Source organism: Galleria mellonella, unplaced genomic scaffold (assembly GCF_026898425.1).
Source record: "Galleria mellonella isolate WM207_F2 unplaced genomic scaffold, CSIRO_AGI_GalMel_v1 utg874, whole genome shotgun sequence".
Lineage (NCBI taxonomy): Eukaryota > Metazoa > Arthropoda > Insecta > Lepidoptera > Pyralidae > Galleria > Galleria mellonella.
Window position 1 is genome coordinate 274,679 of NW_026442167.1, and position 12,056 is coordinate 286,734.

At 37.1% G+C, this 12,056-nt stretch overlaps 1 protein-coding gene across 3 annotated transcripts in view; it reads right to left on the minus strand.

The window, feature by feature from the left end:
• Positions 1 to 12,056, minus strand: part of LOC113521120 (diacylglycerol kinase theta) — a 61,677-nt gene that overhangs the window by 3,856 nt on the left and 45,765 nt on the right. Inside the window, exons 6-16 of one of the 3 annotated variants that reach the window (XM_052902215.1) lie at positions 9,972 to 10,115; positions 9,497 to 9,575; positions 9,397 to 9,453; positions 9,121 to 9,243; positions 8,408 to 8,552; positions 6,273 to 6,531; positions 5,654 to 5,788; positions 4,651 to 4,825; positions 3,421 to 3,569; positions 2,126 to 2,302; positions 968 to 1,109 (exon numbers count right to left, since the gene is read on the minus strand). In XM_052902215.1, coding sequence (XP_052758175.1) covers positions 968 to 1,109; positions 2,126 to 2,302; positions 3,421 to 3,569; positions 4,651 to 4,825; positions 5,654 to 5,788; positions 6,273 to 6,531; positions 8,408 to 8,552; positions 9,121 to 9,243; positions 9,397 to 9,453; positions 9,497 to 9,575; positions 9,972 to 10,115 — 1,585 coding nt within the window. Of the gene's footprint in view, positions 1 to 967; positions 1,110 to 2,125; positions 2,303 to 3,420; positions 3,570 to 4,650; positions 4,826 to 5,653; positions 5,789 to 6,272; positions 6,532 to 8,407; positions 8,553 to 9,120; positions 9,244 to 9,396; positions 9,454 to 9,488; positions 9,576 to 9,971; positions 10,116 to 12,056 lie in introns of all 3 variants that reach the window. The other 2 variants (XM_052902214.1, XM_052902213.1) reach the window with 2 other exon arrangements.

Here is a 12,056-nt window from a genome sequence, read left to right on the forward strand (position 1 = left end):
TCGTGGACAGGAATAACAGAAAATTTAATTAAATTTATATATAATAATACTCAGGTACAAGGAAAACAATAGCATCAGACAAGGCAAAGTGTCCAAAACATTACTATACTATGGATTCTAAATAAAAAGGACGTTACTTCATGCTTAAGTGTTGGAAGAAATGTGGATCTGAGAGTTATCTTTACTTTATCAACTAATTAATGTTCCACAACTGAGCACGGGGAATACAATACTACAGCGAAGGTTACATCGTCATAGTCGTAGAATACTGACGGATCTGACAAATATTACATATAAAGATCCGTCAGTATTCTACGACTATGACGATATATAAGATGAGAATATAAGCCTACGCTGACCAACCAGTTAGGTACAATATTTCGAATATTTTTAACCTCGAATCAATGCATTATTTAACGTTATCTTGTTTTTATAATTGCATCTACATATTTGGTGGAAACACAATGTTGCATAAAACAAAAAAAATCTAAATGATTGTCGACTGGTAAATAACGATTGATGGTGTTAAGTCCGCCATTTACACTTTCTAGGTGTATTAACGATTAATAAATAAATAAATAATTTGTCATACAGAACTTTTTTGTCATTGATGTATACAAAACAATAAACAATCAAAACTTCCCAGTACCCGCCCACTTCTAAATTTAAAAACTTAAACACGCTTTGTAATTTATCAATTTTGAAATTGTTTAATTTGTTTAGGTAATTCTCTCATTTCCCAAACTTATTGTCATGTCAAAAGTGATGTGACCCTTTTGGTTGCCAATATACACCATACTATATTTGCTAAATATTTTAGTTATTTTAGTTTTTATATTAATTATTTTAATTCAGTAAGCAATTCCACCCGAGTAGATCTGGTAATAATTGCAACTGTTGTTCCTTGAAAATAAGTATAGAAAAAAAAAACAATGAAGTACTTAGGTATTAGAAAAGAAAAACTTACCTGCTATTGAATTTGTTAGGGTTCTCCTCCCTCGCGTTGTGGAAGTCGAGGCAGAGATCGGCGTCGATGCCGATACCGAAGTAGTTGTTCATCACGAGGATCTGAGAGTTATCTTCGCTCTGCGACCCTGTACTCACAGACGCTGTAATATGAGCATATTGGTACAGTCAGGTGACGTGACATGTTTATGGCTCAAGGGGTGGCAAATTGGTATGCGATTATTTACAGATAATGGAAACTAGCGACCCCATTGTTAGATAGTATAGAAACCCTTGTAGTTAATTCCTGATAGATTCGTCACCATGGGCCAACTGACCCCTTTATTGGACTTTATCCTCATTTACCAATGTACTTGTACCCTACCAACGTAAAACTATAGCGTTGACAGGATTTACATATTGCCAGCCATTGAAAAAAGAATAAGGCGCGCGTACATCCCTGGTGTTGCAGGCTATAGGCGACGGTGAAAATTGCTTCACCATTAGGCGAACTGTATGCTTTTAAAAATCTGTTTAAAGTTTGAGACGGTTTTTATTTTTGTCGAAGTTGCGTTTATGAAGAAATAAGACCACAGTCGATGAAATCGAATGTTTAGAGATAGATTTTGTAGCTAGACTATCGAGATTTAGGCTCTGTAACTTGTAAAATTAATATTAGAGCTGTCTAGGTTGGATGAAAATCAGATACTGGTTACAGGTGTATTATAATATTTATGAAGAGAAATTGCATTTGAGAATTATAAAATAATTCTACGGTCGTGTGGATTGGACAGAATTTTGAAACCGTATCTCTGAGGTAACTGGAGCTAGTGCGCTCTTGCGTTTAGACCACGAATTGTTGGCAAATGTCTCAGTCAATTTGGAATGTCATTAATCATGACGTTGGGACAATGTATACGCCGTTTATATTATCCATGTTGATAAATAAATTAACTATATAATGACTTGAATTCTACAGTTTATTATTTAACTAGCAGCTTCTGTCCTATCTTTATGAGACATGGGTCCTATTTGAAAGATAAGATGACAAAATATTTGAAAATATTTTGTAATATAGGTACTTATTACATTTTCAAATATAATACATGTATTTATATGGATGTGTGTGTGTGTGTGTGCGTGTGTGTTTGTGTGTGTTGACGATACGAATGCCACTCACCTGGCAATTGCTTGGAGAGCTCTTTTGGCTCATCCTGCTTATCCTCGGGGTGGAAGACGACCGTCCAGCGGTCGAGGCGGATCTCCTCTGCGTCGATGACGTCGCGCAGCAGCGACAGCGGGTCCTCGGTGCCCGTGTATCCGGAGCCCCAGCGGAGCACCCGTGCCAGGTCGTTACCTGATTGCCAATGGTTTTTTTAACATTTACAATGGCAAATAAGTTCACGGCCCATTTGTTGGAAAGTGGTAAACTATGGACATGATTCGCATCATGGGCCATCGTAGGATGTAAATAGCATACCTCATGCGTTGTAATTTGAGAGGATCATGGTGATATGCTACCGTAACCTTTAATTTCACTGTTATCGCGATTAGTAATTTCATTATTACATCTCAAATTTAATCAAAAATTCAAATGAAAGAATTAAAGATAGGTTTTTTTAATTATCTAGGCGTCGGTTTTTTATTTGATGGGTGAAAATGGTATGGTAACCCCGCCTGCGCTAACGGGATACGCTGGCGAGGCACCAGTGAAGGGTGATAGATGAGAATGAAAACATGCCAGTTAGCCCATCATGATGAATTCAGTAGGAATTAACCATGATAGTTTCCAGGGAGAACCGCTAGGAGGTCGACCTGGTTGGGTATATTGCTAGCAATGGGATTCTCAGTCTCCATTACTAACAATCCCTTTCCCCCCTCTAGGCGTCGGTTAGCACTGTGTAGTAGGGAAGATGTCAGCTTTCTTTGCCGTTACAAATTATATGAAAAAAAAACTATGTAATTAACAACTACATCAATTTTGACAACTTTTAATTACCTAATATTGATATCACTATTCTAATTTTAAAATTATTTTGATGTAAAAAGTAGACTACCGATTTTGATGTTTCTTTGGTACCAACCTGAAAGAATATCTTTTTAGATAAAAAAACCACATGATGGAGTTCTGAGGTAACAGACAAACACAACCGAGTTAAGAACCTCCTTCTTTTTTGAAGTCGGTTACAAAATATTACTATTATATGACATTACATGATTGGGGGAAAGGGATTATTAGCAATGGAGTTTGACAGCCCCATTGCTAGCAATATGCCCTATTAGGTCGAGTTCCACGTGGTTCCCCCTGGAAACCATCGTGAACAATTCTTGTTGAATACGTCACAATGGGCTAACTGACCAGCTTCATCCTTACCTATCATCCTTCACTGGTGTCCCACCAGTGTGCCCCCACAGCGCGGGTAGGGTTATCTTTCCATTATCACCTATAAAAAAAACACTACATGATTTACTAACCAGTGCCGAGGGGTACAATGGCGCAGGGCGGGTTGGAGCACTGCGAGTCCTGGCCGACATTGTCGAGGCATTGCAGCACCCAGCCGATGGTGCCGTCCCCGCCGCACACCAGGATCTTGTAGTTGGGAATGTGGCGAAACACGTACAGCCTGGACACATCATCACATTGCGTTCACATATCCACCACATCTTAGACTTGACGTCCGTTGTAAGTTCAAAGGGCATATTAAGAAATATTTCCTAAGAAATTATAAAAAATTTAAATAGTGAACAATTTAAGAACTAAAAATTGTTCAAAGAGACCCCAAGCAAGGTTGACTGAAAGAAATCTTTCCGTTTTTGTTTTTTTTTTCCTTGACTATATCATATATTTGATTTATATACGACTTGAATATTTATATATCTACAATAAAGCTGGCATAAATAAATAAAAAAGTTCATAAATTCAATAAAACCCACTTTTAAATCAAAATTCCAAAAAGCGTAGAAACATATTTTTCAAACAAAAAAAAAGCATAATTCATCACTTTTTATCTAATCTATTCATCACTTCAGTCGTTAACTGCCCACCGCTGAACATAGGCCTTCCCTATAAGGGGAGTTTTGCTAGTAGTTGCCACGCTTGGCAGGCGGATTGGCAACCGCAGTTAGTCTTTTAGAGATGTTTTAAAAGGCACGCTTCTGTTCATCCCTCTATCATTAAGTTTTATTTATACAACTTAGAATGGCAAACAAGCTGACGGCCCACCTGATGGAAAGTAGTAACCGTTGCCTATAGACATGAGCAGTACCATGGACATAACAGAGTATACTGTTTCGCCCATGATACCCCCCATGCGTTGCCATTCCTGAGGACTCAGGTGTTATTCCTCTGTACCCTGTAAATTCACGCCATATTCCACCCTTCAAACTAAAACACAGCCATGCAAACACAACTGCTTCACGGTTGAAACACGAATGGGACAGAGGTAGCCAAGCAATCGACTTTTGTACAAAGTCTCCCGCTGGTAAAAGTTCCTTTTACGTCGCCTTTTACGACATACACAGGAACGGAAGGAGTGGCCTATTCAATGACGGGACCACACGGAATCTATTAAAACATCATTGGCATCATTCAGCATAAGTTTTTAGCATCAATTTGCAGGTTAGTTTGCAATTATGTGATCCGTTTTTAAAAGTTTGTAATACGCATCCACGAGTTGTGGCCTCTGAAACTGAACAGCTACTGACCCGGGCAGCGGTCCTCCGTTCTCGAGATCGAACACTTGGTAGGGGTTGAGGAGTTTCCGGAAGGAGGAGATGAGTTCCAGCCCCTGGCAGCCGCCGGACTTGACGTTCACGAATACCAGCAATGGCTTCACGCCCGCTGGCACCATGGAGGGTTCGATGCTGGGAAGCAGCATCACTGCGTACCACATCCAATTTTAATTTATATACTTTTTTCGTTGGAGTAACAATTAAAAATCGAATCCGATTTTTATTTTATTTTTTTCGTTGGAGTCAAATTTAAAAATGGAATCCAATTTTAATTAATATTTCTTTTCCTCGGAGTTAGAAATAAAAATAGAATCGAACGCAATAAATTACTTTTTACTGATGACGTCACGGTGGATAAAAATATTGCATTTTCTTAGAATATTTTACTGTACATACAGAAATAATGCATCCATCTATTTATTTATTTATTTGCAGTTTACAGATGATCAAACTCCAACACACTACAGCTAATTACATTTTATAGGTACATGTCAAGATCTGTACAATATTTCAATTTTCATAAAATGTCAATTCTGTAATTAATTCCACTATAGTAAATGGGAAAACAATAATAATATATAATACAATGTCAATGTAATATATAACAAAAAATGTCAATATATACATTAGAGCAAACATTAGAGATAAGTCATAGAGAATCCAATCTATTGCCTTACTTGAGAAATTTTTAAAACAACATTCATTTATTTATTTTAAAAGGTACATCAACAGTTCTCAGTTAAATTATGTTTAATTTAACTTTATGTTTTCTTTTTAGCTTTATGGCCGCTACTTCGTACGCGCGCGAATATCAGAAGAAGTAAAACCAATGTTTTTTACCATATCCCTATGGATATCAAGATAAAAGATAAATCAGATTTTAAGTTAAACTCTCAGGAACACGACTGTGAAAACCGCATCAATTTTTGTTTTTCAATTTACTTTTAATTTAGTAAATAAATAAGAGCATACGAACCTAATAAATGCTTATCTTCATATTTGGCCTCTCTGAGCGCGTAGAGCGCGCGCACCGCCTTACTGGCGTCCTCATACGTAATCACCATTGAACCGTATTCATAGTAGATCGGCCCGATGGACTTGAACTTGTTCTCTGTGTGCACACAACACAATACATCCCAATTACAGAGAAAGACGTTAAATGATAAAGGATTTTAATTTCCACTGTATAACCCCCTTATTCATAAAAACTAAAACCTTATACAAAGCAATTTTAGTTAATGAATTCACTGTTTTTCAATTTGAGAAATTGGCACGAAAGAAAAGGACTAAACAATAAGTTAAATTAGGGCTTGACGAGAGGTTTGACGTTTTTTTATAAATAAGGGAGTAGGAAATTGTTCAATTGATAACGCACGGAGATCCTAAGACCGAATCTGAGTATAACTCCATGAATTTTTCAAATATACGTTTAGAATATTTAAAAATAAGTGTTGCTGGCTTCATGTAAAGCTGTCGTTCGGTAAGCGATATTACAGGAAGTCTTAGAAACTTTTGACATTAGAGGGCGCCACCTTCACACAGTAGTAGTAGTAGGAGGATGTAAAGAAGAGTTAAAGTAGCGTGACGTGACTGACCAGCGCCAAGGAATTCCACGAGCATGTTCTCGTAATTGCGCTGCGACAGGCCGGGTGGTAGTGAGGCGACGAACAGCGCGAGCGTGGGCCCGTGGGGGTCGCGGCGCGGCTGCAGATAGAACCGCGCCAGTTCCATGCGCCGGACAGACTCGCGCGCCAGCCGCACAAGGATGCGCCACGGCCGCTCCTCCTCTTCCAGCACACGCTCCGACACTGCCACAACGGTTAAAATCATCATATAGGTCCTGTATGGTCGTAGCTCTCAACTAAGAGTTCTTATTGGAACTTCGGTAGTTCTAGTTTCCCTTTCCAAAAGCTTCTCCCTACACCATGGTGTCTGCAGTAGTTCAAGCAACCGAATGCATTGTATACTATGGAATTTAATCTATATTTCCGTTATCACGCGATTCTGATTGTACATATTATGTAGAATCAGATAACGTATCCCTGAAGGCAACCAAAACTTGTGCCCAGTCTGAGGGAATAACCGCTGCCTACAGACATAAACATGAGCCATGGGCTATATATTAGGATGTATATATTTAAATTCTTTGAAATACTCATTTCTTTTTTATCCTCTTCTCCATAAATTAAGCATTTGACATCCTCGTTTTTTTTTCTTTTGTTTATCATTCCTGAAAATAAAGATAGAACGTCTCCAAGAGTTTGTTTCTTCTTTCAGTAAATTTTCTTTTACTTTATCCTGTTTTTTTCTTTGTCAAATACCACAAATATATTTAGAGGATAGACATTTTTTTCTTTCTACAATTTTAAATTAAATTTATTAGAATAAATCGGATCTAAGTACCTTTTGTGTTTAGAGTTTATCTGTTTTGCATATCTCTCAAATTAGCATCCATTTTACTTCCAGTGATTATCAAGTTTGTATTAAATAACGTTTTTCAAAGACAATACCCTTTAAATATCGATCGTCAGTAACTGTGGCTGACTTACCTATATTCTGAGACTGATGTATCCCCAATAAATTGTTCTGACTGATGATGTCATGTTCTCTCTCTCGACTAGCTCGATCATAATCTTTACCTAATTGACAAATAATACATTACGTCATAACTTAGCAAGACAGCGACAAAAAGTGTAACAATGTCCATATCTTATGAAATATGTTTGAAATGTTGTTCTTTGTGGAAGTCATTGATGAAATTCTATGTATTTTACTTTCTTCAAACAAAAACAGCGCCATCTAGTATCGCTGTAAAAATTAAAGCTACTTAGAAACCTTTAACTAGTAGATATTAGATTCTGTACAAGAAATAATTAAAGGTAAGTGGATTTTTGAATGATACAATTATATCATGATCACTTAACAATTTTAACTTAAAATTTGATGTATTATTACAAGCTTTTATTTAGCTTGCGTTATGTAAATAAAAGTATGTAGGTATGTTCGTATGTTGATGCAATTATCCTCAATCCTCAACCGACTGGGATAAAATTTTCCATACACGTTTATTTTGGATGATAGTGCATAGTTAGCTGAGAGTCGTCATTGGATAATAATGGTGGATAGCCTAAGATGTGTACTAGATATTTATTTTTAACATAATATGCGTAAGTACCTAATCGAATTAAAGAAGTTGCTGAGAAAAATGTCATTGACCCAACTCCGAGGAGATGTAATTTTACAAAGGTTTTTTGTATTTATTTTATTATTTTTTTAATAAATTTATTGTCATAATCTAAAAAAATAGTATTGTTGAATTTTCGTCGATAAGGTCTACAAATTCGTAATGCTGCCCACCAAAATCTCCAGAAACGAAACTTATAAAAGATAGCTCGTCCAAAACCAAAATGTCTGGACTGTCAGAGATAGAGACAAATGATTCTTTTATAAGCCCCCGTCAGCAATAAAGCGGTTTCAAGACACCGATGATCATATAAAAACAGAATTGCGTGGCGCGGGCCATTATCGATGGTGCAACATCCTTTATGGATACAATTTTTCGAAAAATTGCAACCAAAATTTAAAATACCTTAACGTAAAGCTTTAGCGACAAAATACTTAGATAAAAATATATAGAGAAATGCGTTTTGAGTTAAATGAGGAACTAAATGCTTGTAGTTACTTACACCTTCGTTCGAGCGCGGCGGCCTTATATCAAAAGGTCGGCAACGTTAAAAGTTTGTCGTACCTTAGCCAAGAAGTTGAAAAAGTAATGAAAGTGTATGGAGCAGCACGTCACCGTCACAAACGTCTCGCCCGCACCTGCCACGCGCCCAGGAAATACGCGCACCTCGCCGCCGCCGGATTCTGGCTCTCTGCACATGTTCATTTTGATTTATGGAGGGATTTTTAGAGAGGGAATGCAGGGGAATGTATAAGTATTTTGGAACCAGTCACTGAAAGCATATTTTACTTAGAGAGCGACCAGAATCGTTTGCATCGCACATACATTACATTTAGAGATGTACAAGCTAAGATACGTTTTGCAGAATTCACTGGTGTCCATTCCAGGATGTGAGCGAAATTTCGTAAAGACATGTCAAAGTGTACATATAAAGCTTTCCGAAGGAACTAGGCTTTTCTGGAAGGTAATCTTGAATACGCTAATGCTGATCAGGTGAAATTAACTAAATACATATGATTTGTCCAGAAGAAGAAAAAATAATCTTGGATGTACAATTCACGTTGTCTGCGAAATGTGTTTTACATTTTACTTTCATCTCTTTCTTAATAAACTCAAAATCCGGTGATAAATTCTCAGTATTGAGGCAATGATGATGAAGTACAAAATCATAAACACCCAAAAATTTGTCTTCAGACAAATCATCTCTGTCTGTGCAGGCGCTTACAGAAAACAACATTACAAATGGGAACGAGGCTTACTTAAACCGCAAGAAGAGTGCGGGCCGCTTGTTGGGCAAGCGTGTGACCCTAGCGAGAGGCGTGGGGTCCCGAAGTGGCGGCTCGTCGCCGGCGAGCGCGTCCGTCAGCTCGAACGGATTCTGGCTCTCTGCACATGTTCATTTTGATTTATGGAGGGATTTTTAGAGAGGGAATGCTTACCCCAGAATTCACTGGTGTCCATTCCAGGATGTGAGCGAAATTTCGTAAAGACATGTCAAAGTGTACATATAAAGGGCTTTTCTGGAAGGTAATCGCGCAACATGGAACGCGCGGACGTTGTCTGCGAAATGTGCCGCCGAGGCAATGAGTAAACTTCAACAAATCGCTGTGCAGGCGTTACAGAAAACAACAGTACAAATGGGAACGGCCCACCACTACTGGCCGGTACAGCCGACGGCTCCACGCCGCCTCGCCGTCATACACTTTTACTACTTCTGCAAATATAGTTGTAGATGAGGGAATACGAATAAAAAGAATATTCTTGTTTTGTCAAAATACTTAAAATATTACGATATATTTGTAAACAATTTTGTATAAATATTCCCAATATTTATTATCATCTAGCAGCTTGTCTACTATTTTTGGTTTTAAGGATGAGATAAAATAAAATTACTGGCTACTGTAACATGACAGACCTGCATGATCGGAAACGTGTGAATAAAACCTTTAGCACTACAAGAGGTTTGGGGTAGCTACCATGATGCCTAGAATGACAATCATTGTCTGCAATAATAATATAATAACTTTGATCCGAATCAAGATCAAGAATGGATTAATCTTCTATCTTATCTACGTATTGCAATTTTTTAACAATTATAGACAGATTGTACCTTCATCTCTGTCATCCGGTGTCCGATCTCTATGTTGTTTGTGGTCAGGTCTATGGTCTTGGTCGGCGGGCGCCCCGGTGGAGCCCCCGCCCGAACCTGATCGGCCCTCGCACCCAGAGCTGAACTCCTCGCTCACGCTTCGTGCTGCAACATCCACCATCGCTCAAATACGCCCCCCGACATCCCAACATTAGCTTTCCATTGCAGTTGGAAGCTTAATACACTGGCAAGGTGTACGGCATGGCCAGAATTAACATTATTTTGAGTAGAAACAACAGTTTTAGAAGAAGTTGGATCATAGATGATCTTTGAACATATGAGAATAATTATTCATATATATTATAATAAGTACACATAGAAATTTAAATTCGTTAACTCTTCTAAAACTGCAGAACTAACATCCAATAATCTTACATTCTTTTTTTTCAGAAAATAATATCATAACAGAATTAAATCAACTGGTCTTAATTCAACGTTAAAAAAGTGTATTAGTTTTCTTATTTTATGTTTATGATGAAGTAATGTAATTAAATAAGCAGGAGGATTTAAGTCACTATTTAAAAATACGTTATTTATCATTTTTATTAATGGATTAACAAACGCTATGATGTCTATTATCTCACATATGGAGAGTAGCTGTTTGTGTTCAAGGTGTGTGTTATGAGAATGTATGTATCGAAACTTTACAGTGCTATTGAAACATTCTTAATGACTTGTTTCAATTACATTTCAGAATTCATTTCTATAAAGGAGAACCTATTTTGATGGAATTTTATAAAAATATCCAGTATAGTAGTCAAGTCTTATAGTTTTTCACAATCTTATGATTTGTGTTCAATTTAGTTCTTGTCTCAATATGTGAGATTATGTTCTAATGTTGGAAGCCGTATGATGGGAGTCCAATGGGAGTGGCGGAGTGATGTCCATCTTACGACTTTCCAAGTGGGTAACACATATCGTCCCATCTAAAACCAAACGTTACTAAAGAACGTAACACTACAGTTTTGTCTGAGACATTGAAGCTTTGGATGCTAGCAGCACACAGCATGATACCCTATTGATGTATATGCGATAAATACAAATAATATGTGATTATATTTATGTCTGTATGTTACCTTAGCGCCGTTGGAATACTGCATCATGAGTATTCTTGGGCTGGTCGGCTTACAGGTTTATACTCGTATGTACTCGTAATGAGAGGGGGAAAAATCGAAAAAAATATATAATGGCGACGGTTTATCCCATAAAACTATATAATTCTTATAATATAATAATATATTTTATAAATTTCCCCGTTTAAAATATGTTGAATAGACAGATATTAAACTATTGCTTTTTATAAATGTATTATAATGAGACTTGATGCGATTTCTACATGTAATTATTGCTAATTTATTATTCCTTTTTATTAATTAATATTTCTGTAGTTTTATGAAATAAAACGTGGACAGTACAATTTACTAGTTCGTTCTGAAGGGAAGTCAAGAAATTGTATTCAAGTGTAGAATGTGACCGTAGAGGGCTCGTTCGTTGGAGATCTTTAGTGAAAACACGTGTGCAATTATGGCGACAGTTGTAATTTTAAAAATACATAAATATATATCATATAAGCACTAGACCACATGCGTGTGTAGTCGGAAATTTTAGAAGTGTCCCAATCAGCATATGTTGATATTTCGAATTAGAGAAATTACATTATTATTCGTGTAGATATTATATTATGTGCTGGATTATCATATAAAGCAAATATACAGCGAAAGCGGTAGGTATTGTCAGTTAAACTGGGCAGAACTATGTCGAGTTTAAACCTTCTTTTTCAGGTTCCGTGATAATTTAGTTTATTTATAAAAATATAGAGGCAGAATATTATCTGTTAGAATACAATTGTAAAGATCTTACTAATTGAACAATGACATATCTAAATAGATTTAAAATTAGATGAATAGGTATAGAAAGATAGTTCTGCAAAGTCGACGATGAGCGGGTGAGACGTTCATGCTGTGACGCGCCGGGTGACGGGTGACGGGTGACGGGTGACGGGTGGCGGGTGCCGGTGGAGGGTGCGGTTGCGTGCGAGAGTGCGAG